At 37.5% G+C, this 26,448-nt stretch overlaps 2 protein-coding genes across 2 annotated transcripts; both read left to right on the top strand.

Moving 5' to 3' along the window:
* The first annotated feature begins 1,184 nt into the window (after nucleotides 1–1,184).
* On the top strand, nucleotides 1,185–5,494 carry LOC115920523 (barH-like 2 homeobox protein). Its single transcript, XM_030976372.1, has 2 exons — nucleotides 1,185–1,210; nucleotides 5,086–5,494. Exons 1-2 carry the CDS (start codon nucleotides 1,185–1,187, stop codon nucleotides 5,492–5,494), a joined length of 435 nt encoding a protein of 144 aa, XP_030832232.1.
* Nucleotides 5,495–20,851: 15,357 nt separating this feature from the next.
* LOC100893527 (THAP domain-containing protein 2-like) lies at nucleotides 20,852–24,702 on the top strand. The gene is made up of 4 exons (XM_030976371.1): nucleotides 20,852–20,919; nucleotides 22,872–23,067; nucleotides 23,446–23,614; nucleotides 23,653–24,702. The coding sequence occupies exons 1-4, from the start codon at nucleotides 20,852–20,854 to the stop codon at nucleotides 24,465–24,467; spliced, it is 1,248 nt and encodes a 415-aa protein (XP_030832231.1). The 3' UTR covers nucleotides 24,468–24,702.
* Nucleotides 24,703–26,448: the final 1,746 nt, after the last annotated feature.

The raw sequence follows: 26,448 nt of genomic DNA, 5'->3' as shown, positions 1-26,448 counted from the left end.
AAAATAACTTATAAAAATACTGTTATGGATTACTTTTAAGAGTACAAGGAACTTACTAGGGTAGTTTTATTTTAATATGCAAGACACAAATATACATGACCAACGTTTTATTTCATGATACTTGAGAGTTTGAACATTTCTATTCCATCTGCAGAAAATCATAAGTGGTTCAATTCCTGTGTTGATGATTAATATAAAAATATAGAGCAAGAATGTCACTTCCAGTGATAAAGTTTCAAATATCAAAATGAAACATTCTTACAGTTTCCAATGATTTGATTTTGATATATACTTGGCTGAAACTTTAACAGAGAACAACATAATTATACTGATATCACTTTCCCCTTTAAAAACATTACTTAGTCACACCCTTCTGTTGCTCAGCCGGTAGTTTTACCTACAACAAAATGAATATACCCAGTAAATAATACAAAAAACAACAAAATATATATACTCTGTATGATTGCACTTTACATTGAAATTTAGCAACTTGTCAGATCAATAATATAAAAATAAAAATTCTATTCTAGACATTTGACGTAAGTAGAATATATCAAGCAAATAAGTAGTATATCATATGTTAGATGTGAGTTACGAAATCGGCAAAACAAAATTGGAGCAAATTAATATTTGATATATACATGTATTTTTATACAATACTTGGGGGTCGTTAAGCCATAGAGACAGGGAACACTAGATGAAAATGGAATGGATGATCTGAGAAGAATGTGTCAAAGAAGTAGAGAATCAAGCTTTAAAATTTGTCAATGTCGTGTTCAATATATTCTGAGCTATGGTACAAAATCCATCTTGACCAGCAAGATCAACAGGAAAGCAAAAAAACTGAACACAGAGTGCCATATTACTCTCATCCCTGCCTCTTGCCCTCAAATCCTCCTCTCCCCCCTTAAAAACAAAAAACAAAAGAATACAAAACAAACACTTAAGACATATTGTTTGCTTGAAAGCTTTGAAATTAATTTTTTATGTATCCTAAATGTAAGATATATTTCTGAACAATTTAATGATTTTCTCTATTACTCTATAAAAAAAGTACATATATCGTTAAATGAATCGAAGCTTATATTGTCTGTGATGGTAAAATCACATATTGGAATGAAGAAAAACGGTGTGATATGGGAATATACCGAGTCAAAAATATAGATACTTTGAATGCAATGGATATGACGGAGACACAGAGCTGCAAACGGTAACAAATTTATTTTTTAGAAGTAAATACAAGAGTTCAATTTTTCCTCAATAAAATACAATTTTCTGACAATCTGAATGTGTTTGTGTTTTGTGTGTGTGTGCCATTTTCAATAGCAAATTGCCCATTCTCTCCTGTAAAGTATCCTACAAGCATCTCACATCGGCAATTTGGCGATGTTCATTGGTTCATTGAACACACCAGTCTATAGTTTATTGATAAATTTTGATGTTGTGTTTTTATTTCAACAGATGAAATTGTGCAGAAGATTAGGGATGTCCCCTTTACTTAGTCACTAACTGACAGGAGTTCAGACCGAGGTGCCCAACAGCAATTGTACCTGGTAATCGTTCAATCCTTTGATGGAGATGTTAACAGAGTCATCAGAGCATTGCTAGAAATTGGAGTGACAAAGGAGAATTCAACAGGGAAGCACATCTTTGAAATCCTTGATAACATTTTGACAAAGAACAAAATCCAGTGGAAGAATGCTTTCCCTTCTCAGCTGACAATGCAATGCAGCTGTTATGATGGGCTCACAGAACAGTGTAGCAGCATTTGTTAAAGCCTATCTGCACTAGTTTGGCCAGGAGGGATTAGACCTCCCTGCAAGGTCACTGACAGGTGGTTATCTCACCAAATAAGCTCTCGATTTACATAAGAAAAGAGGGGATCATGGGGAACCGACAGGCAACGATTAGGCATTGTTTGCTATATAGAGGGCGCAAGTAGCTATAAGTAGTACAGTGTGGCTTTAGGAAGAAGAATCCTGACACATTTATCTTTGGATGTCCATGTCATCTCCTCCACCTTGCTGCAGAAAAAGGAGCAAAGAAGTTGCCATTTTCCCCAGTAGAGTTGCTCATTCCTATTTACTACTACCTTGAAAAGTCAAGTAAAAGGAACAAAGAACTTGAACCAAGTTTCAAACCCTCTGCTGTGTCGAGAATCATGCAATCTTGAAGCATGTACAGGTATGCACAAGATGGCTTTCCTTAGAAAAAGCACTCCAAAGACTGTTAGAACAATGGGAGCCACTATATGCATACTTTGCTCATGAGAGTCAAGAAGCAAAAGAAAAATAGCAGATACAAGTAGTAAATCAAAGAAACTAAAGGCTTCAACAGAGAGCAGTGGCGTACTATCCTCACAGGAAATTGATGGCACAAAGCTTTGTGTCCAGTTTGTCAACAAAAAGCCTTCTTCATCTCTAGCTGAAGCTACAAAAAAGGGAGGAGAAAGAGTCTCTGGTTTGAAGGAAAAGACAGCACAGATGATTAAGCCTCCTATTCAGCTTCAAGTAAGCCTTCTTCATCTGAAAGTACCTGTAAACCTTCTTGTTCAGCTACAAGTAACTTCAGAGATGCCAACTGATCTGTTTTTTGCTACGAACTAGGCAGTATGTTTTTTGTATGTTTTGTTACGTTTTTCTTAATTTCCGATCATATGATTGGTGTCGTATGTGTATTATGCACCATCTGCTTTCCGTAGGCGCTGAATCCACGGGCAGCACGGTTTATGTCTTCAAACGATGCATGCAGTACGGGGACATGGGGCCCCAAACTGTGCACCTTGCGAACAACCTACGTGTTTGATTTGTACACAGTCTGTATTTGCCCTGCGCCATATATCGCATACGTACCCAGGGCTAGCCCTGTACTGTATGCACGCACGCTGTGCCGTCACGCTCTGATCCGGGTACGTTTACGTGGTACCGCCGTCGCCTATTTCTTTGAAGCTGCTCGATTGGGATCTTATCTGGATTTTATCGTTTGTGGATCACGGCCTCAAAATCCAGGAAACAAACTTTGCGACCGGAATATACTACCAAATGGCCATGCATTATATGTTCTAAAAAAAAAAATCACTGCATGATGTGAGCTGTGTAATTCTGAATTCAACATTTCACACGGAGGTGCTAACGATAACAAGCACCCTTCCAAGGGAAAAAGCATGTCAGCTTGGCTTCAAGTGCTGCAAGTTGTCAGGATCGTGCACAATAGTTCAAAAAGACTGATTATTCAATAACCAGAGCTTGATTGTTATGACGAGCGGCGCTTTGTCTATGTGCACCCAACTTGAAAGAAACTGATTACGCCTCCTATTCCTAACCAGCAGAAGTTACGTGTTTTGCTTCATAATATTATATGTTTGATTTTTTTTGTTTGATAGTAATTTTTAGGGCAGTTTTGTTTACGGTAAGTAAGTTTTTAATTATCTGTAATGTTAGTATTAGAATTATGTATTATTATTGCTGTATGTTTAGTTTATGTTGTACCTTATTATGTTAAGCGCTTCCCAAGACGAAAATCCAATTGAAACCAATTGAACACCAATTGAAATTTCAATTGGTTTCAATTGGTTTCAATTGGTTCCAATTGGTCTCAATAGGTTTTTAACAGGTTTCAATGGGACTTTAATAGGACTTCAGATGGTTTCAATTGGTCCAGGTTGGCCCCATTGGCCCCATTGGCCTAGGTCCCATTAGACTTTAATGGGTCCCCAATTGGTTTCAATTGGTCCAGATTGGCCCCATTGGACAAATTGGACCCATTTGCTCCATTGGCCTAGGGCCCATTAGACTTTAATGGGTCCCCAATTGGTTTCAATTGGACCAATTGGCCTTAATTTGGACTTCAATTGGTCCAATTGAAACCAATTGAAATTCCATTAAAGTCTAATAGGGCCAATTGAAATCAATAAAAAAATAAAAATAGGACCAATGCTAAATAGAAACCAATTGGATCAATAGAAACCATTTGGACCAATAAGACCAATAAAAAACAATAGGACCAATAGGACGAATAGTAACCAACAGAAACCAATAGAAACCAACAAATCTAGGCATCTCATGAATATTCATTATCACTTTACACGTGTTACAGAAAAAAAAAATTATCATGATTTGTTAAGCAAATTATGACAATGCACATCAATTTTGTGATTTCTATTTTCCTTCGGCAATTATTAACTAATAGATTATTTTGTCTGATCATGTTACAATTACATTCACGTTTTAGCAATAGATATATTGATTATATGATTACTAACCAAAAAACAACATGCATATTTAGTATGTGTACGAGCCTGTGTCACTGTAACAGTAACTCTTGAATTCACTTCAAATGATCTATGTGATGAAGTTAATGCAAATGAGATTGGAATATACATAATTGGTGGACAGTTGCCAATATCGATTAGGAAGTATCAGTAATTTATCACTGGTTCTTCTAACTGGATCGATTTACCAATTGAATGTTATAGCCTTTTCTATGAATATTCATAATAAAGGAGTCTGCGGCAGACCTGCCGCAGACTCCTCATCATACTGAAAGAGTATGCGGCAAGTCTGCCGCAGACCTGCCGCAGACTCTTCATCATACTGAAAGAGTATGCGGCAAGTCTGCGGCAGGTCTGCAGCAAAACTAATTTGCATGTGAAAAAGATGACTGTCTGCGGCAGGTCTGCGTCAGATCTGCGGCAAGTTTGCCGCAGGAGTATGCGGCAGGCTCATATCTTTCCTATGGGAATTCTTTAGTCTTTAGATAAAAACCTGTATTTGTATGGCATGAATGGAGTATATCATTGTTTAAAGTGCAACATTTTCTTCCATTTTCTTCCATTTTCTGTACACAGGCTGACATAGTCACCACCACCACCACCACAACCTCTTCAGGACAAGGACACCATTGACCACCACCACCACCACCACCTCTTCAGGACAAGGACACCATCACCACCACCACCACCACCACCTCTTCAGGACAAGGACACCATCGACCACCACCACCTCTTCAGGACAAGGACACCATCGACCACCACCACCACCACCAACACCACCAACACCACCAACACCACCACCACCACCTCTTCAGGACAAGGACACCATCACCACCACCACCACCTCTTCAGGACAAGGACACCATCGACCACCACCACCTCTTCAGGATAAGGACACCATCGACCACCACCACCTCTTCAGGACAAGGACACCATCGACCACCACCACCTCTTCAGGACAAGGACACCATCGACCACCACCACCACCACCACCACTTCTTCAGGACAAGGACACCATCGACCACCACCACCACCACCACCACCACCTCTTCAGGACAAGGACACCATCGACCACCACCACCACCACCACCACCTCTTCAGGACAAGGACACCATCACCACCACCACCACCACCTCTTCAGGACAAGGACACCATCGACCACCACCACCACCACAACCTCTTCAGGACAAGGACACCACCACCACCACCACCACCACCTCTTAAGGACAAGCACACCATCACACAAGTAAAAATATTCCATTGCTCTCTTTTATATATGCCAATTTTAGAATGTTCGTTCATGGCAAGTAGTTCACTATGACATTTGAATAGGTAATTTACATTACCCCAAAGGGTTATTTGTACTTCAGTTTGAAATTATAATGCAAACTGATTCTGCAGCAGCGGTGGCATCATACATATCCTTATGTGCGCTTATATTAACTGCCACATTCCTTACGATTTCTTTCACATTTTTTATGAAGGTGTATCTTTGTATAATCTACAAGCCTATAGATTTTGGTGATCCTGCCTCCAGTGTTCCGTCTTTTATAAGTTCAAAGGTCATACTTTCATACATGTCTTGTGTGCACTCTAGTGTGCGCTCTAATTGCCACATTCCTTGACAGATTTCTTTAAATTATTTTATGGAGGTGTATGTTGGTAAAATTTATGCACCTAAAGTTTTTGGTGATGCTGCCACCAGTGTCCCGTGTTTTAAAGGGCCAAATTTGTCCCTTTTAATCGCTCGTACTGCCACATTTCTTGACGAATTTACTTTCAAATTTTGTATGGAGATGTAACTTGTTCAAAACTACACATCTTTAGTATTTGGTGATGCTGACACCTGTGTTCGTCTGTTATAGGGTAAAATTTCATATTTTAGTGGGTTTCTGGGCACTTTGAAGGTCATATTTCACGACTGATATCTTTCAAAGTTTTGTATCTTGGCACAATCTACACATTTAAAATTTTGAGCGATGTGCCCTCATTGTTCTGTCCTTTATAGCGTCAAAGGTCATATGTCATTACAGAGGTTTTAAAAAAAAAAATTATGGAATCATGTCATCTAGATGAAACGTTCCACAATTGAATAATGATTACATCAGCTTTTCGTGGTACACCTTAAAGCTTTGAGATTCTTTCTAATTTAGTGTCAGGGATTTAATTAGCTCCTTTGACAATCTTAGCTCAGAATGAGCATCCTAGTCTCCCAAACTTGACCTTCCTTTGCCGAGTCCCCCCCCCCCCCCTTCCCGACTAAGAAATGCCACTGGTCTAGTGAAGGGAATGGCAGCCTCCTGAAAAACAAATGTTGCTGTATCTCTTGTAATCTGTTGTCCACCATTTTAGTGGAAATTGCCAAGAAAGATAACATTTTGTTGAGTCGGGGCAGAAAACCCCTCTTCGCAATACAAGGTTTCAGAACTAGTCTCTTGAGAATGAGCCGATGAACAATCTGTCAAATTCTCTCCCGTACGTCAGCTTCTTACAGAATTGTGTTATAATGTTTCTTGGTGCAAATTCTTATCCAAATAGAATTTTAGAATTGACCTATAATAATGTAATGAAAACATTCCCTTTTTAAAGCGTGTTTCACTGGTTCATTTGCTAAAAGAAATTACCTTTATTGAAATAGAATATTTTTCCAGTCATGGGAATTAGGAATCTCACATAATACAGTGATGTGGAATAAGAAAAAGAAACTATTGTTCTTTAGTAACATTTTTCAACAAGAAAGATTTTAGCATAAAATATAATTTAGTATACAAATGAAAATTGGAAGATAATTCCCAATTTGAAACCTCATCTCTTTGTAAATTATTAATCCTTAATCAGCTGTCAGCTGACAACCAATCTTTGATTGCTACAATGGTAGTTATTGCTGCTGGTGGTCTCAACCCTACATGTGATAGTAGTTAAGCCAAAGCAGTTCAGACTCAGTCTATACAGAAAACAATACATAGAATATTCCTTTTTACGTTTCTTTGTATCACATCAAAAGTTTATCTCTTTCACTAAAAAATTGCCTTGATATCTTTTTCACATTGTTTGATAGCTTCCATCAGACAGAACCAAGCTATTCTGTACATGTCATGTACATCTTTCATTTGCTTTGAACAATTTTGTTGCTTTCTTTTAATTGCTCTGAAAGCCTGTGTGCCGTGTCTTATCCATCAGAGGCTGGGGCAAATACAGAGCTAGGACAGGGTGAATTATGCATGACCAGGACATTCAATGCCACATAGTGTGTGTGAGATTTGTTTTCATTCAGGGATTTACATTATCTGAACCTGTAGCTGTGTAATCTCTAACCCTATCAGGGCTGTAGGTGGTTTATACCATTTATATCTCATAGTATCTAATATCTTTGGACTATCACAAGCCCTAATAATTGTCTTTTGAAGTTCTTAATGGATTGATGACTTGTGAAGTTTGTTATCATAGAGCACTGTTTGTATTAAAGATGAATAATGAAAGTACAGACCGTAATCAAAAATTTGTCATGAAATCTCTTTTACTTATATGGTACATGTTTGTGAAATTGGTGACACAGTGAGGTATAATAATTAAAATGATGGTGAAGATAAAGCTCAGTATAATGAGATAATATATACTGGGGTATGTAGTTTAATATTCAGTAGGGTAAAATTTAAGAGTAAAATATATTTAAAATAGTTTGAAATAGTTTAATATGTAATCTAATGTAGCTTAATATATCCTATATTTAAAAGTAAAATATAGTTTGAAATAGTTTAATATGTAATCTAATGTAGCTTAATATATCCTATATTTAAAAGTAAAATATAGTTCAAATAGTTTGAAATAGTTTAATATGTAATCTAATGTAGCTTAGTACATCCTAAAATAGTTAAATTTTAGTTATAGATCAATATAGGAAGTTTTACAGTTTAACCTTTGCTGTGGAACCATTTCTTCATGTGTCACTAGCATGATTTTGTCAGAGGAATTTCAATAATGATTCACACTTAAATAAATTTATTTTTCATCCAAACAGTATCAAATGACACCTAACTTGAGAAGTCATTAACACTTTGATTTTATGAAGAAATACAAGATCTTCGATAGTCCAAAGATAACAGATATATCAAAATTGGGTTAAAGCCCCTCTAAAGTGTTGGGACCCCTAACAAATATGATGGCACAATTTCACTTAAATTGTATCATAATGTGAAAGACGGGTGTTATTTAAGACACGTTTCTGCAAGGATTTTCAAAACAAATTTGTTTTAAATCAAATATTAATAAAAGAATACAAAAATTAGGTTTAAGAAAACACCAATTATGTATTCTTTTATCTATATTTGTCTTCAAACACATTTTTTTGTAGGAAATCCTTGCAGAAGTGAGTCTTAAATGACATCCTCTTTCACATTATGATACATTTAAGTAAAATTTTGCCACAAAATTGTTGGCAAATTTGGGGCTCCAAACACTGGGCTTTAAGGTCAGTATAGTAAATTGTACTCATTTTATTTGCTCCAGTCACTGTTGCAATCATATTCTGTCACTGTGGGGGTTTCATACTTTGCCCTGTTTTGTTCCGTTTCAAAGCCATTGCCTTTTGCCATTTATAATTGTTCCCTCTATTTCAAATGATTACCATGAATTTACTTCCACTTTAATTGCTTTTTTGACTTTTTTTCTCTTGCTTTATAACCGAGAAATTAGATAAACTTCATAATTTGCTCCCGGCTTTCTGGCGGATCCAACAGTGCCTTCTGTTTACAAAAAAAAAAAAAAAATGTCTGAGGTTCTTTGGGTTAATTAAAACTAAAGTAAACTACAAACTAGGGTTTGTAGAATCCATCTTCAGCACCGGATGATTTATTAGATTGGCTGCAGCATTGTCCTCAACAATGATTATATGCTTTCTAAAATTGGAAATTGTATAGTTAGTGCTTCACTACTTTTACCACCACTTCAAATTACTTTTAATGTGAACGCTCTGTAGGGTCCATCAATTTCCTTCCATAACACATGAAGTCGGCATAAGGATAAACCTGACCATGCCGTCCGCAACATAGACCTTGGCGACGGACAGGTTGCTATTCCCAGTTCTAAACAGGTCATTATCAACAGTTGAACTGCTATGCTCTTGAAGACCTCTGCCACCTTGGCGACTCTTTCCTCATTTGACAAATCTTTCTGTTCTAACTCTACAAAGAATTACCTCACCAATTGGACCAGCAACCTTGCATGGTCACCATACAGCTTTGTTGGCTCTGGTCTGGAAAAGGCCAGCTTTCCAGTGCCCTTTGCCACAATTAGAAACATTGTATTACTGGTAAGCGCTTTATAAATGTAATTTATTGTTATTATTATATGTTAAAATGGACAGCAACGATGAGACCGAAAATGATCTGTTTCGAACCCCACCAGACATTCAACTAAACTCCCAGGACAGTCCCCAAGAAGATTCATCACAACATGATAACACCACAGATAAGAAAGTCTGCAAATTATGCGAGGAAGAGAGCGAGATGACTGTCATGATGAAATGTAGCAGTAAAAGGTGCAAGTTTTACTATCATTCTGCCTGCAAAGGAATGCATATGTTGACTTAATATATAAGATGTGTAAGTGGGGCACCATTTATATGTAATGAATGTGAAAGTGCTGAAGAAGATAATTGTCCAAGCATTGGAACCGACATCTAAAAATAATGAAACGGAGGAAACTACCAGTAACAAACATTAGGTTTCTGATTTTGCTCAATTTCCAACCCCCTGTACAAAATTAAAACTTTGTACAGGAGTCAAAATCGTCAGGAAGAATGGGTTCAGGGAAGACTCGATCTGCCGTCATGCTTCAGCAAGAGAGAGGTGTACGAGAGGATCAAGAATGACAATGCAGAGGTGTGCTCAGAGTCTCACTTCAAAAATGAAGATGAAGAACCACCCACGGAAGCACATCATCGGGAAGAGAAAGATGAGCCCATTCTCTATCGCGGGAAGTGGCATGCTTTCAAGGAAAGCAAGACCTTTTATAGGAACAGCATAGATGTTGCACAAAAGATCCTATTTCCGTCTTCCACAGTAAACATCAGTGTACCTAGTGCCTGCGATGACGAACTGAGTTTTATCATTGACTCATCAAAACTTGAATTTCCTGAAGATGTTACTTGCGATTAGACAGGGAAGTACAACAGACCAAGCTATTCACGTAGTCAGTTAATAGTTGGCAAAGAAAATGACATTAACCTTCTCAAAGCGGTTGGCCATTCAGGTGGCAAGAGGTACACACTACCAAGAAGATATCATGCACACCGCGATACTCCAGGATTTTACAGGACTGTCTTTGAATTGCAGCGTGACGGAATTCGAGAATAAATGAACAACTAAATGAATTGAATTGAATTGAATTGAATTGGATTAATTTGGTGGAAACATTTATTTGTGACTGCACTTTTATCGAAACCATGAATGCAGGAAGGAGGGACTCGATTTGAGGACACAATCATCCATGAAAAAGCAGCAAATAGTGGAAATAAAGATCAAGAAAATCTTCAAGACATGGCGTCAAATTATCCACATGGTGCAAGCGGAGGCATTGAAGGTGACCTTGAGCCACAACCAACAACAAGCAAAGCCGATGATCAAGAAGGCAACAAACCTAACAGGCAGAGGCAGGTAAGGTAAAACAAAAAACCAAGGCAGAAAAGGAGGTTTCGTTTGACCCTAGAAGAAGAGAAAGAGATGGTGAAAGTTATAAAACTAACTGTCAACCATGTTCGCAACATGAGTCGAGTGAGACAGAGTGAGAGTAAGACTGGTGATGGCCTGGCCTAGTGTTTCATAAAGATGCATGTTCGTAAAGTAATGCATGACTTTTTGAACGACTGGAAGTGGAATATGGCAAGCCAAATGGGTGTCTCATTCATTTTTAATCGCATTATTTAATCATTAATGATTAGCTAAAGTTGAAATATGCAGATGATGATGAACATTCTCACATGTGATCCAGAAACATGCAAATGCAAGCAGAATTGCCAGGAGCTCTCAACTGCTAACATATTAAATTACTTTGAGCAGAGTTATTTACTTCCTTCACTCATGAATTTCTTTACTTAATCTATACTTTCAAACAAACACTGGACAATATTTGCCTATGAATCTCATGAAAAAGTACATTAAGCAATTTTTTTCTAGATTTGTGTATAAACAATCAACTACAAAACAGTGTCTTTTTCTTCCTTCTTTATTTTGACCAGGTCTCGGGAAGTGCTTCGAATCGTGAACAAAGGAGCAAAGAGAGTTAAAGTGGAGGTAATCGATGTTGAGTCTGAGGAAGATGTCAAGCCACCAACGGAAGCACATCATTGGGAAGAGAAAGATGAGCACATTCTCTATTGTGGGAAGTGGCATGCATTCAAGGAAAGCAAGAACTTTGATAGGAACAGCATAGATGTTGCACAAAAGATCCTATTTCCGTCTTCCACAGTAAACAGCAGCGTACCTAGTGCCTGTGATGACGAACTGAGCTTTATCATTGACTCATCAAAACTTGAATTTCCTGAAGATGTTACTTGCGATCAGACAGGGAAGTACAACAGACCAAGCTATTCATGTAGTCAGTTAATAGTTGGCAAAGAAAATGACATCAACCTTTTCAAAGCGGTTGGCCATTCAGATGGCAATAGGTACACACTACTGAGAAGATACTATGCACACCGCGATACTCCAGGAAGAATGGGATCAGGAAAGACTCAATCTTCCGTCATGCTTCACCAAGAGAGAGGTGTACGAGAGGATCGAGAATGACAATGCAGAGGTGCGCTCAGAGTCTCACTTCAAAGATAAAGATGAAGAACCACCCACGGAAGCACATCATCGGGAAGAGAAAGATGAGCCCATTCTCTATCGTGGGAAGTGGCATGCTTTCAAGGAAAGCAAGAACTTTTATAGGAACAGCATAGATGTTGCACAAAAGATCCTATTTCCGTCTTCCACAGTAAAGAGCAGTGTACCTAGTGCCTGTGATGACGAACTGAGTTTTATCATTGACTCATCAAAACTTGAATTTCCTGAAGATGTTACTTGCGATCAAAGAGGGAAGTACAACAGGCCAAGCTATTCACGTAGTGAGCTAATAGTTGGAAAAGAAAACGATGTCAACCTTCTCAAAGCGGGTGGCCATTCAGGTGGCAAGAGGTACACCCTACTGAGAAGATATTATACACACCGCGATACTCCAGGATTTTACAGGACTGTCTTTGAATTGCAGCGTGAGGGGATTCGGGAATAAATAAATAAATTGAATTGAATTGGATTAATTTGGTGGAAACATTTATTTGTGACTGGACATTTCCCGAAACCATGAATGCAGGAAGGAGGGACTACGAGTTTAAGTGGAGGATATTCCAGTGGTAATAGATGTTGTGTCTGATGAAGATGAGGATGTCAAACCACAAATGAAAGCACATCATTGGGAAGAACAAGATGAGCCCATTCTCTATCGTGGGAAATGGCATGCTTTCAAGGAAAGCAAGAACTTTTATAGGAACAGCACAGATGTTGCACAAAAGATCTTATTTCCGTCTTCCACAGTAAACAGAAGTGTACCTAGTGCCTGTGATGACGAACTGAGTTTTATCATTGACTCATCAAAACTTGAATTTCCTGAAGACGTTACTTGCGATCAGACAGGGAAGTACAACAGACCAAGCTATTCATGTAGTCAGTTAATAGTTGGCAAAGAAAATGACATCAACCTTCGCAAAGCGGGTGGCCATTCAGGTGGCAAGAGGTACACCCTACTGAGAAGATATTATACACACCGCGATACTCCAGGATTTTACAGGACTGTCTTTGAATTGCAGCGTGATGGGATTCGGGAATAAATAAATAAATTGAATTGAATTGGATTAATTTGGTGGAAACATTTATTTGTGACTGGACATTTCCCGAAACCATGAATGCAGGAAGGAGGGACTACGAGTTAAAGTAGAGGATATTCCAGTGGTAATAGATGTTGTGTCTGATGAAGATGAGGATGTCAAACCACAAATGAAAGCACATCATTGGGAAGAACAAGATGAGCCCGTTCTCTATCGCGGGAAATGGCATGCTTTCAAGGAAAGCAAGAACTTTTATAGGAACAGCACAGATGTTGCACAAAAGATCCTATTTCCGTCTTCCACAGTAAACAGAAGTGTACCTAGTGCCTGTGATGACGAACTGAGTTTTATCATTGACTCATCAAAACTTGAATTTTCTGGAGACGTTAATTGCAATTAGACAGGGAAGTACAACAGACCAAGCTATTCACGTAGTGAGTTAATAGTTGGCAAAGAAAATGACATCAACCTTTTCAAAGCGGTTGGCCATTCAGGTGGCAAGAGGTACACACTACTGAGAAGATATTATGCATACCGCGATACTCCAGGATTTTACAGGACTGTATTTGAATTGCAGCGTGACGGAATTCAGGAATAAATAAATGAAATGAATTGAATTGAATTGAATTGAATTGGATTAATTTGGTGGAAACATTTATTTGTGACTGGACATTTCACGAAACCATGAATGCAGGAAGGAGGGACTACAATCTGAGGACACAATCATCCATGAAAAGCAGCAAATAGTGGAAATAAAGATCAAGAAAATATTCCAAGACATGGTGTCAAATTATCCACATGATGCAAGCAAAAGCGCCATTTTATCGGATACGGCCAGTAGGATATGAATGTGAACAGGTATGATGTGTGCAGTGTAGATTTGCTGTTTCCGTTTGTGTGGGACTGTACATTTTATTCAAAGAAATCAGTTTGAAGCATATTCAAATGTATCTGTGAGAGCAATGTTCTCTTACAAGATGTGAGAGATCATACATGAATCATCAAACGTCATTGGAATTGGAAGTTTGTTGGCACATTTGGAAATCTTGAAGACTTGGAAGTCAGATAAATTTAAATTACCACCCCAAACTTATTTATAGTGTATACTACCATACACTGTAGTACGGTAAGGTATTCCACTGATCCAGAAACATGCAATTATGCAAGCAGAATTGCCAGGAGCTCTCGACTGCTAACGCATTAAATTACTTTGAGCAGAGTTGTTTACTTCCTTCACTCGTGAATTTCTTTGCTTAATCTATACTTTCAAACAAACACTGGACAATATTTGCCTATGAATCTCATTAAAAAGTATATTAAGCAAGTTTTTTTAGATTTGTGTATAAACAACCAACTACAAAACAGTGTCTTTTTCTTCCTTCTTTATTTTGACCAGGTCTCAGCAAGGGCTTCCAATGGTGCACACAGGAGCAACGCGAGTTAAAGTGGAGGACATTCAGTGGTAGTAGATATTGAGTCTGATGAAGATGAAGATGTCAAACCACCAACGGAAGCACATCATCAGGAAGAGCAAGGTGTGCACATTCTCTATCGCAGGAAGTGGCATGCTTTCAAGAAAAGCAAGAACTTTTATAGGAACAGCATAGATGTTGCACAAAAGATCCTATTTCCGTCTTCCACAGTAAACAGCAGCGTACCTAGTGCCTGTGATGACGAACTGAGTTTATCATTGACTCATCAAGACTTGAATTTCCTGAAGATGTTACTTGCGATCAGACAGGGAAGTACAACAGACCAAGCTATTCACGTAGTGAGTTAATAGTTGGCAAAGAAAATGATATCAACCTTCTCAAAGCGGGGTGGCCATTCAGGTGGCAAGAGGTACACACTACAGAGAAGATATTATGCACACCGCGATACTCCAGGATTTTACAGGACTGTCTTTGAATTGCAGCGTGACGGAATTCGGGAATAAATGAATAAAGTTAATAGTTGGCAAAGAAAATGACATCAACCTTCTCAAAGCGGGTGGCCATTCAGGTGGCAAGAGGTACACACTACTGAGAAGATATTATGCACACCGTGATACTCCAGGATTTTACAGGACTGTCTTTAAATTGCAGCGTGACGGAATTCGGGAATAAATGAATAAAGTTAATAGTTGGCAAAGAAAATGACATCAACCTTCTCAAAGCGGGTGGCCATTCAGGTGGCAAGAGGTACACACTACTGAGAAGATATTATGCACACCGCGATACTCCAGGATTTTACAGGACTGTCTTTGACTTGCAGCATGACGGAATTCGGGAATAAATGAACAACTAAATAAATTGAATTGAATTGAATTGGATTAATTTGGTGGAAACATTTATTTGTGACTGCACTTTTATCAAAACCATGAATGCAGGAAGGAGGGACTCGATTTGAGGACACAATCATCCATGAAAAAGCAGCAAATAGTGGAAATAAAGATCAAGAAAATCTTCCAAGACATGGCGTCAAATTATCCACATGATGCTAGCGGAGGCGCCATTGTATCGCATACGGCCAGTAGAACTAAAAAGGAAAAAAGAATATGAATGTGAACAGATATGATGTGTCCAGTGTTGTGCGCGTGTGAATCTGTGTATGTTTGTGAGGTGTGAGTGTGAATGTGAATGTTTACGAAGGTGGGGGGGGGGGGAGGGGCAAGTAGAAGAAGGGGTGGAGGGGTGGTGGGGGATATTGAGGGAGGGTGCATTGTATACAAATATGTATTATGTTATTTTTTATGAATGACAGTAATAACTAAGTTCAGTATGTTATTATTGTTATAACATTTTTTTTGTGATTTCATTCCATTATTCTCCTTCATTGCTCACTGTTTTGTGAATAACTTATTTGTGTTATGAAAACAAAATGAAGATTTGTATTTGTGTGGAATTATTTACATTTATTTTTATGTAATTATTTATTTTGAATGAAATCTCTAATAAATAAAATATGGGGAAAAAAAGGGCATGGCTGTGCAGACATATACATATTTATGTTCCAGAAGAAAAAAAAATCAGTTAAACAAGTTGTCCCTTATCGATAATTCATTGAGATATCATCATGTGTTTGGTAGTGCTCAAATGAAAGAAGAGATTATGCCCTTTATAATGATGTATATCTTTTGAACAAATTTATTTGGTAATAAAATATATTCTGGAAAAGATTAGTTTCCTTTTTTTTCTGGGACACCCTGTATTTAGGTATACAGTGCTCATCATGACATTACGGAATATTCCAGAAGCTGTATTATAAATCTATTCCACAAATTTAAGGTCTAAGAATAAGCAGTGTTACAGAAATGTGTCTGAAAGTCAAACAGATGATTGGCACGACAATGTTAGAATTACTTTAATTATAAAAGGTGTTATGCCAGAAATAAAAGAATGATCACAGAAAGTTGAACAATTGAAATTTTATCTATTTTTTAATGAAAAATAAAAAGGTTTATCCCCAGGACCTATTAAGTAGCGAAGTCACCAGTCGTATCTGGAAAGGCCGAAATGTAATGTGCAAGCTCCTAATCTGATGTTCAGGCGTCCCGTGCCATCTGATGGAAATTGCTTTTTTCACTGCATTTCGGATCAAATGGCCAGACTGGGCAGTCCTGTAAAGAGTGCAACTTCCCTGAGAATGCAAGCTGTCGACTTCCTCAAAAACCTGGTAGGTATGTGATTTTTTATTTCAATATTTTCTCCAGTCCATTGATATACTTTGGAATGGTTTGCTTGCCGGACATAACAACACTACCTACACAGTACACAAATTAGTTTTGACAGAAGCATCTTTGGAGCAGTGCAAATAGAGATATGAACATTGCCCTGTATTAGGTTCGGTTTTGTTGTGTCAGTGAAAGTGTGGTTTGAAAGGTCAAAATAGTTATTTAAAAAATATAACAAATTGTTTCACCTTCTAAATTCATGATTTCAATGGATCTGTGCCAGACCTTTATCTCAATGTAGATTTGCTGTTTCTGTTTGTGTGGGACTGTTCATTTTATTCACAGAAATCAGTTTGAAGCATATTCAAATGTATCTGTGAGAGCAATGTTCTCTAACAAGATGTGAGAGATCATACATGGATCATCAAAGGTCATTGGAAATGGAAGTTTGTTGGCACATTTGGAAATCTTGAAGACTTTAAAGTTAGATAATTTTAAATTACCACCCCAAACTTAGTTATAGTGTATACTACCATACATTGTAGTACGGTAAGGTATTTCACTGATCCAGAAATATGTAAATGCAAGCAGAATTGCCAGGACCTCTCAACTGCTAACGTATTAAATTACATTGAGCAGAGTTATTTACTTCCTTCACTCATGAATTTCTTTGCTTAATCTATACTTTCAAACAAACACTGGACAATGTAGAGGTGTCGTGGCCATACAGAGCGCGGATCCAACTTCTTACCCTTTCCTAACATTGGGTCACTTTCCTAACGCTTTGCGAACACTTTCCTAACATTCCTAACACTTTCCGAACGATATGCTAACTTTCCTAACAGCTTTCCGAACTTTTCGAAAGTGGATGGCGAGCACGCCGTGTGCAAACCTTGTCACGTGACACCTCGCAAACTTCGTGCATTGTGCAAGCCTGTTGGAGTGCGACAGAAGTTCGACGAAAAGAAAGGAAAGAAAAGAAAACAGTTCTCAACTGCCCTGGAAAAGGTAAGCAAGGATCCCAGGACAATGATACTGGCTTTTGTTATTGACAGGAGTAATTTAAGGAAGTTTTCATAGGTTTATATGTCATTTTCTCGTAATGCTCATCACATTTAACATCACCAGTTGATGTTGTCGAAGCGAAAAAAGTGCCGTATCGGACACTGCCTTCACTGGCCTTGGGCTGGGTCTGGGGCCTGGGCTTGGTAGGGGTCCGTACCTTCTTGAAAAAGTTGTTTGGTCAGTGTCTGCCCGCGCCCCGGCCCCGTGCGTGGAAACATTCCGAGTAAATCATCTTTTTCATGTCTTTGTAATTTGAAACCTCCACAAATTATACATCATTGGAAAGCTTATGAAATTTGCTACAAGATGATAACATTCATAATGACGTTTGCACTTAAGAAATACAAATTAGACTTGGTTTTGGGTCTACTTCTTTCTCCCCTGAAAATGAAATTCACATGTCAAATTTCAAAATGCATCTCCTTCTTATAAGTTATATATAAGGCCTATGCAAAGCCTAATTTACACCGTTTCTTTCTAGACTACATTCTCAGTGTTTGTAATAATACTATTTGGAGCTTTTTCATTTTGGTCATTAGAAAGTAGTCTAGAAGACTACAAATATAGACTACAAATTTTCACAAAGATTCAATTAATAAAGAATTGGTGCAATGGTCACATCTAGGCCTAACGTTAGATCTAACGTTACATGTAGATCTAGATCTATATCATATACATGTACATGCTATTGTAGAATTTGAGTATATTTCATAGGAGACCAATATAATTGATATGTTGAATCTTTACCAAAACTTTAATATAGTTGGGATATTACCTTCTTTTTTTATGATGCGAACATAAATGAATAATACAGTTATGTTATAGGTTCTTTTGTTGTATGTATATCGTATAATATATATGATACAAATATTAATCGAATTACATATTCTTTTCGAACATATAATAATAATTTTTAAAAATTTGTATAGATCTAGTCGGGATTTAACCTTCTTTTTCTCCATGAGGATATAAATGAATAATACAGTAACTTACAAACAGATAGTATATACATTATAGGTTCTTTTCTTTCACGTTTTTCATAAAATCAATAACATAATATATACATTTGTATAATTGCGTGCGAACATTGTACACTCCATCTATTCTTGTTTTCACCATTCTTTTCTAACTTATCATTAGCAGTGAAAAAAAAAAAATCTCAGGGAAGAATAAACTGTAATTATGTCAAATAAAAGTCCTAATTTCTACAGTTTTCTCTTCTGTTTACAGTAGCATGCAAAATGACCAAGACGGGGAAGCCGGACAGCTATTGGGACCATTTGATGCGATTATACGCCAGAGGGCAACATCGGTTTAGTGTAGGGAAATCATCGGGTGGTAAGAAGTGGAAGGAGGTGAAGAAAAGGATCGATGCATGCCCCCTTCATTTGAGGAAGCAAGCTCTAGGTGTATTCGGAACTGTGCTGTCCTGCAAATGCGGCTACCATGAGGTTAGTTCGTCATTAAAAATTAAAAGAACAAATAAAAAATAAAAAATCATGGTTAGAGTGAATGTTCACAGACCCTTGATCCTTGTTTACAAATTGTGTATTGTTAGCCTATATATTGAAAGGATTATAAATCAATTCTGAAAAAAAAGAGATCAGAAATTGTCTACTTCTTTAATCCTTACTTAACTGGGCTATTTTTTTCTTCTAATGAACAGCAACCTAAGAAAAGCAGTGGAGGCCTTCCAACAAGCCAGCCAAGACAACCAAAAAGCCCGCTAAGACAACCAACAAGCCCACCAAGACAACCAACAAGCCCGCCAAGACAACCAACAAGCCCACCAAGACAACCAACAAGCCCGCCAAGACAAACAACAAGCCAACCAAGACGACCAACAAGCCCGCCAAGACAACCAACAAGCCCGCCAAGACAAACAACAAGCCAACCAAGACAACCAACAAGCCCACCAAGACAACCAACAAGCCCGCCAAGACAAACAACAAGCCAACCAAGACGACCAACAAGCCCGCCAAGACAGCAAACATTAGAATGTGGCCTGTGTCGCCAGAATGTCAATATTGAGGACTTTACTGATCACCTTGACATGTACCATGCCCAGGTGACATGTCAGGTATGTGGGAGATTGTGTCGCGGTGAAGAGGGCTTAACACAACACATCAAAGATGCTCACAGCAAATCCTCCAGAGTATCAACTAAACATGGTTAGTATTAAGAATGATGATTATTTATTGGCCATTAAAATGTATGTAAAATTCAGTAACATTAATAATAATGGATAACATTTATATAGCGCTTAATACAATATTCACCTGGTGTTTCTAAGCGCTTAGTGTTAACTAATGATTACCCGGCTTGGCATTATTGATCATTTACTTTTGACAACCACTACAGCAATTTACCTAAAGATATTTAAAATATTCAATTATTTTACAAAGGCTACACGCTACATGTACATCACAACAATTCGCTACAATACACAGGTGTAATACACTTAATAATCCAATACTTCTCAAAACTATATTGATTAGGATTGAGAGGAATCTTACACCACCAGGTAGACAGATCATAGATATTAATTCAATTAATTTTTTTTCTCCATATAACTCATAAAAAAAAATTCAGATATAAGAACTAAACGTACAGCAATTTGGAAAAAAAATAGTGCAATACACATTTAACAATTAACCATATGTAAGTATTATATGAGGCTAATCCTCAGTAAGGTTGAGATCAAAAGTGATATCAGGCTGATAACAAATAGAATCTTTTAGAACAACATGAGGGACAATAGCAACCAAAAGACAAAACACATAAAACCACCCCCCCCCCAAAAAAAAAGAAGCAAGTGTGGTCATGGTGAAATCCACAGAATTATAAGAAGGAGAAGGATTATAGCGAGACGTTCCGCATCGCCGTAATCCGGCAGGTGTCACGTGATCGGCGCCATGTTGATGGTCCAATAGCTATAACTTCGCACTGTTGTTGTTAATGGGATTTGATTGATACTCTGGATAAAACTGCCAAAGGCACCAACATGCCTTCATGTGTGGCTTTCAACTGCTCAAATCGGAAGCATAAAGGATGTGGGAAGACGTTCCACAGGTAATTTTTCAACAATATTTTGTAAGAGATATAGTAAATTCCCAAAACTAATCATGAATGAATGAACGCCAAATGTGTGTGTAGTCCCGTATACCCAACTCGCTGTAATGTAACTGTAATTGTAAAACTAGTTACTGAGTTTTTCACATGTTCAATGGCAATCCTAGTAACAATATGACTAACGTTAGGGCTAGCTATGTCTAACTTTTTGTTAATGTTGGTGATATTTTTTTATTTGTCTGCATAAGGCTGCATTACTAGAATTTACATAACAAAAAGTTAGGCTTTAATTGAACTTTGAAGTTTTAACTCTGTCTGTGCAGGGAGGTGAAAGAAAAGGAGGCGAAACTCTTGTAATTTATTCAAACGCATTCTTGAGTTCTAAAGCGTAACAATGGGATGTGTAACATTCCACTTGGCTTTGAAGTTCCATGCTCCGAACCGCGCTTCCACTGCGGGGACTTTCGGAAGCCAGGCACCAGTTTTACATTTATTACAAAATATTAAATTACCACCAAAAATTTCAGTGTAAATCAAAAACTTTATATGGGGATTTTATTGGGAATAGTGCATCAAACAAATTTTCAAATTTAGAACTCCGTCCTTCCTTTAATTTGTGTGCCAGAGTTGGTAAAAGAAAAATTACATTCTGTCAAAAACTCAATATTTTAGGATGATGCGCTAATTTGTGCATGCTTTAATGTCCCGTTATTTGATCCATGATTTACAATCTTCAATAACATTAAGTTTGCTAATGCGTGTTTTCGCGTGTTTTTTGTATTTTTCAAGTTTAAAAAAGGATGAAAGTACACAAGTTTGTGTTCGCTTGTTCTACTCTTTACACATTCAACAATGGATGAGAAATCATTGGAAGGGACAGCGAACAGTTGCAGTGATACCATTTTCTGATGTAGGAATTCTAAATCCTGAAATTTCATGCACTCTTTTATCTCACCACCTGGTCAACAGTTGCAGATTAGCGCATAACTTTTCGGCGGCTTGGAGCATGGGGTCAAAGGAGAGCGGCTTGATTCCTGTCCTTCTCTATCACGTCCCTGGTCTGTGTAAGTCATTACGTCAGTCATATATAAATAGACTCTAACGTTTAATTATACTTGTACAAATTACAAGGTCAATGACCTCGTACAGGGACCTGCTGCACATTGGGGATTTCCTACTATTGGAGAATGCATGCAAAGGTGCATACATTCAATCTTAACATGATAACATCCAAGGAGGCATGGTCCAGAAAAACTTTAAAAGGTCTGAAAATGCCACTAACAAAATAATTCAAATCAAAGAATTATAATGCAATAAACATGATAGACTCTACCTTACTCCCTAGATTACCCTTCTGTATATCAGCCAATATTTTCGCATACATATATTTTCACGATTTTGGACTAGGTGGGGAAATTCGCGAGAGTTTAATTTCGCGATTTTTGTGATGTTTTCATATAATGTAGCCATACATTGAAGTGGAAAGTGGTTATTTTCGCGAGTCAGTTCGCGAGGACTGACTCGCGAAAATAAAACCACCGCGAAAATAACCACTTATATCGTATTTCATTTTGACTTGAGGTAGGTTTATGGATCTACCTGATTTTGTTGATTATTCTTTAGAAATTTCCTCAGCAAAAAAAGGGCAGCATGCAGCCAGCCTGACATACAGATGGTTCTGTGTGTGCTCTAACGTTAGATCGAAAAGTCATAGAAATGTTTTAATTCATAATTGTTGTGAATGTTGTAAAAGTTACCCTGAGTTTTTTATTATTATTATTTTTTTTTAATAATGCATGGCTAGATTTAGGCATGATGATGATGATTCATGGATGAAACTTTGGAACAGTCTCTGCTCTGCAATCTGCCTAACGTTAGATCTATAATGATTACCGGTAGTCATGATAATGTCTAATTATTATTTCTTCTTTTTTCCCTCATGCATATATCAGATTTCCTCATCGGAATCCTGCCCTCTTGACGGACTGGCTAGTGAAAATTAGGAGGGATTGCTGGGTACCAAAGCAATGCTCTCTCATCTGTTCCGATCACTTTGAAGAGAAGTGTTTTGACAAGACAGGACAAACAACACGACTTCGTGCAGACGCTGTTCCTACTATCTTTAGATTTCCAGCACATCTTATAAAGGTATACTAAATTGTGAACTAAGCAAGAAAATTGTATTGTTTTAATATTTATCAGGACTATTATTTTCATTCATTCCCAAGATTGATTGATAAATGGGAGCAAAAAAGAGGGAACTATCCCTGGCAAGATGTTTATATGTGAAATTCTAATTGTTTTGTTTTTTTATAACTAAAATAACTGATCAATTCAAATCTGATAAGATACTATCCATCCTCAATTAAAAAAATTAAAGTATTCACATGTATACAATTGGACTGAAAAGATATATCTACAAAAGTAAATAAAGCGGAACAAGAAATATTATAACTGTAAAGTTTGATGAAAATATGTTTTTACTAAAACGTTTATCATGTTGCATTTTTAACTTTGAAATTTCAGACTACCAAGGAACGGAAATCTCCATTTCCTCGTGACTACCAAGAGTCAGAGAAGAATGTCTTGGCTCCTGACACCTGTTCAACCAACCATCCCTGCAGTTCCTCCGTCCCTTGTGACTCGACTCCATCAAGACCACAGCCAGAGAAGGAACTCTTAGCTCCTGACACCTGTTCAACCAACCGTCTGTGCACTCCATCAAGACCACAGCCCACAGACCACAGGACATTACAAATAATCCCCAAACGCCTGTGAAGAAGAAGTCAAGTCTGCAAGATCACAGTTACTGTGTTGAGCAAAGTCCAAGGACTATAAAACGTAAGCTTGACAAACTGTTTGATGTTGCCACTTCATTCCAGAAACGTCTGAGGTCTTCGCAGGCAAAGTCACGGCGATTACGTAAGAAGGTCGATTCATTGCAGGAAGTTGTAAGGGCACTGGAAAAAAAGAAATTTCTCTCAGAAAATGGCGTCGAGATACTGATGAAGACGTGTGACGTACCTGCTGAGATAATGAAGAGAATGGTGAAAAGGAGGAAGACTGGCACTACTACAAAAGAGAAATACCACCCTTCACTACGTTCGTTTGCCCTCACACTCCATTTCTACTCCGCGAAGGCTTACAGATATGTGCGGAAAATATTTGATCTTCAGCTGCCTCATCCATCGGTAATACGCAAATGGTATAGCTCGATAGATGGAAATCCTGGCTTCACAGACGAAGCATTTCGCACACTTGAGATCAAAGTGAAGGAAGCAAGAGAATCTGGTCATGAACTCCAGTGTTCCCTTATGTTGGATGAAATGGCAATCAAGAAACTTGTACAGTGGGATGGCCACAAATTTCACGGCTATGTAGATACTGGAACAGACAACACAGATGACACCAACCCAGTTGCGTCTGACGCTCTAGTTTTCATGGTTGTGGCACTCAATGGAAGCTGGAAGTTACCAGTAGCCTACTTCCTCATCCATGGAATGTCAGGTGTGGAGCGTGCCAATCTCATAGAGCAATGCCTTTGTTAACTATGAGCCTAATAATTGCATGTAAAGATAACAATTGAAACAATCATAAGTACAGGGGGAATTTTGTTTCTCTGTTTCTATTGCAAAACAGGAGGTGGTGAACATTGAGGAATTCATGAAGTCGATCGACGGCCAGCAGCGCTCCCAACCGTTCATAATGGCCAGGGGTAGCAAGATCAACCCTGCACAGACATACGTGATAGTCGAGAGGCACGCCATCGAGACAGCAAGCCTGCTTGCTGCTGTAGATGTAGCGTTCAAGAGTACTTTTGTATTCGATGTTGACTACCAACAGCAATGTAGCCAAGTCTGGCATTTCTTGCAGAGTGTCGTGTATGGTATGGGTGATGTAGATGCCAATATCACACCTAAAATTCGTGATCTGAGGGCATTTCTTGCAACTAAGGACATCAATTGAAGCTCAAGCTATATGATATCGCACAAACTGTTCCCTTCTAAAGTTTTGGGAGCCCAACTAATTTGATGGCAAATCACAGATCCAAGTGAAACATCGGTTGAAAAACCCACCTCAGGATTCAAACTGTTATAATGTTTATCTATAAGTCCAGCTCTGTAGTGATGTATAATTTCCTATTTTTTAGTTTTCATCGCATAGCTACTGTAAGTTGTTTGGGAAAAATGATGTCATTAAACAATCATTTCGGAAAGGATTTAAACAAAGAAATGTGTTTTAAGATGAATATCGATAAAAGAATACAAAATTTGAATATTCCTCGTACAGCAAACATTTAAATTCTGTATTTGTTCATTGATATTTGTCTTCAAAAACAGTCATTTGTATAATCTTTTCACAAATGAGGATTTAATGATACATTTTTTCATGTCATTGTACAATCTAAGTGTAATTTTGCCATTAACATTTTGGGGCTCCTATAACACTTTGTATGCCTCCGCAACAAAGTAGCCGGAGGCGTTATAATATGCTTTCGGGTACATCCTTCCGTCTGTCCGTACGTCTCGTTCTCGAGAACCGATTGACGAATTCTCACCAAAATTGGTTCATGTACATTTAACAACACAATTATTCCTACCCTTTCAGTCAATATGTTGTGATGTACAGCTATATCAAGCTCTTTTGGATTTTTGTTATGTCGATATTCAGAATGTCACAGCACTTTTGAAGAGAAAAAAAATGATATTGTTTTATTTAAGGTTGGTGAAAACTTAGAGGATTTGGATTGCATATCTTGAAAAGTGTTGAGTTACAAAAACAGGTATACATGATGAAAAAGATATGCAACAAACCAAAATTGTACATAGCCATTTTTTTTCTTGCACTAATGATAAATATGTATTTTTTATAATTATATGCACTACATTCTCACAAGATGGAGATGTATTTACAGGAGTACACTTTAATCGTTATACTTCACTTTGTTTTTGTTGTTATATATTTTAATAAGTATGAGTATTAAATAAACCAATGCATCATGTTTGGAATTGATAGGTATATGTAAGGAACTCAAGCCATTTTGTATCAGAATCATGTGTAATTGCATAATCATTTCCAGTAATAATGCCTACAAATAAGGATAGGTATAATATTACACTGTAATTAACATTAATTTACAAGTTGTAGTTGTTTTCCTAACTTCCCTGATTTGTAGTCCGATCTATTTCAGTCAGTTAACAAATTACTTATAAAGGTATATGATGCCATTATACCTCAAACTTTAATTGTGACATTTATTTTGTTGTTTATTGTATTTTTGTTTTGTTGAAGAATATATTTACATTGTTCACAACATGCAATTGTTCTCCTCTGTTATATTTGTAGTTATATTGTCCGTATATAACATGCTGTACTTTGCCCTTGCAGTTTACCCTTCTTGGATCCCCCATATTGCCCATTTAGTGTCAGTTACATGCATTGGATTCAATGCTGAGTAAAATGATCATCAAGCTGAGTAAAAAAAGAGGAAAGATTGCCCAGTAGTTTCTTTTGATATTTTTACCCATT

Source organism: Strongylocentrotus purpuratus, unplaced genomic scaffold (assembly GCF_000002235.5).
Source record: "Strongylocentrotus purpuratus isolate Spur 01 unplaced genomic scaffold, Spur_5.0 spur5_scaffold_9, whole genome shotgun sequence".
Classification (NCBI taxonomy): Eukaryota; Metazoa; Echinodermata; class Echinoidea; order Camarodonta; family Strongylocentrotidae; genus Strongylocentrotus; species Strongylocentrotus purpuratus.
Note: the sequence above shows the minus strand (reverse complement) of the source record. Positions and strands in the feature narration are given on the sequence as shown.

Bases quoted from the DNA above. Each gene is read 5' to 3' on its own strand.
- LOC100893527 (XM_030976371.1), top strand. From the start codon at position 20,852: ATGCCTTCATGTGTGGCTTTCAACTGCTCAAATCGGAAGCATAAAGGA. The intron at 20,920-22,871 runs GTAATTTTTCAA...TGCATATATCAG, and splicing joins TGTGGGAAGACGTTCCACAG to ATTTCCTCATCGGAATCCTG. The intron at 23,068-23,445 runs GTATACTAAATT...TTGAAATTTCAG, and splicing joins TTCCAGCACATCTTATAAAG to ACTACCAAGGAACGGAAATC.
- LOC115920523 (XM_030976372.1), top strand. From the start codon at position 1,185: ATGACGGAGACACAGAGCTGCAAACG. The intron at 1,211-5,085 runs GTAACAAATTTA...CCACCTCTTCAG, and splicing joins GAGACACAGAGCTGCAAACG to GACAAGGACACCATCACCAC.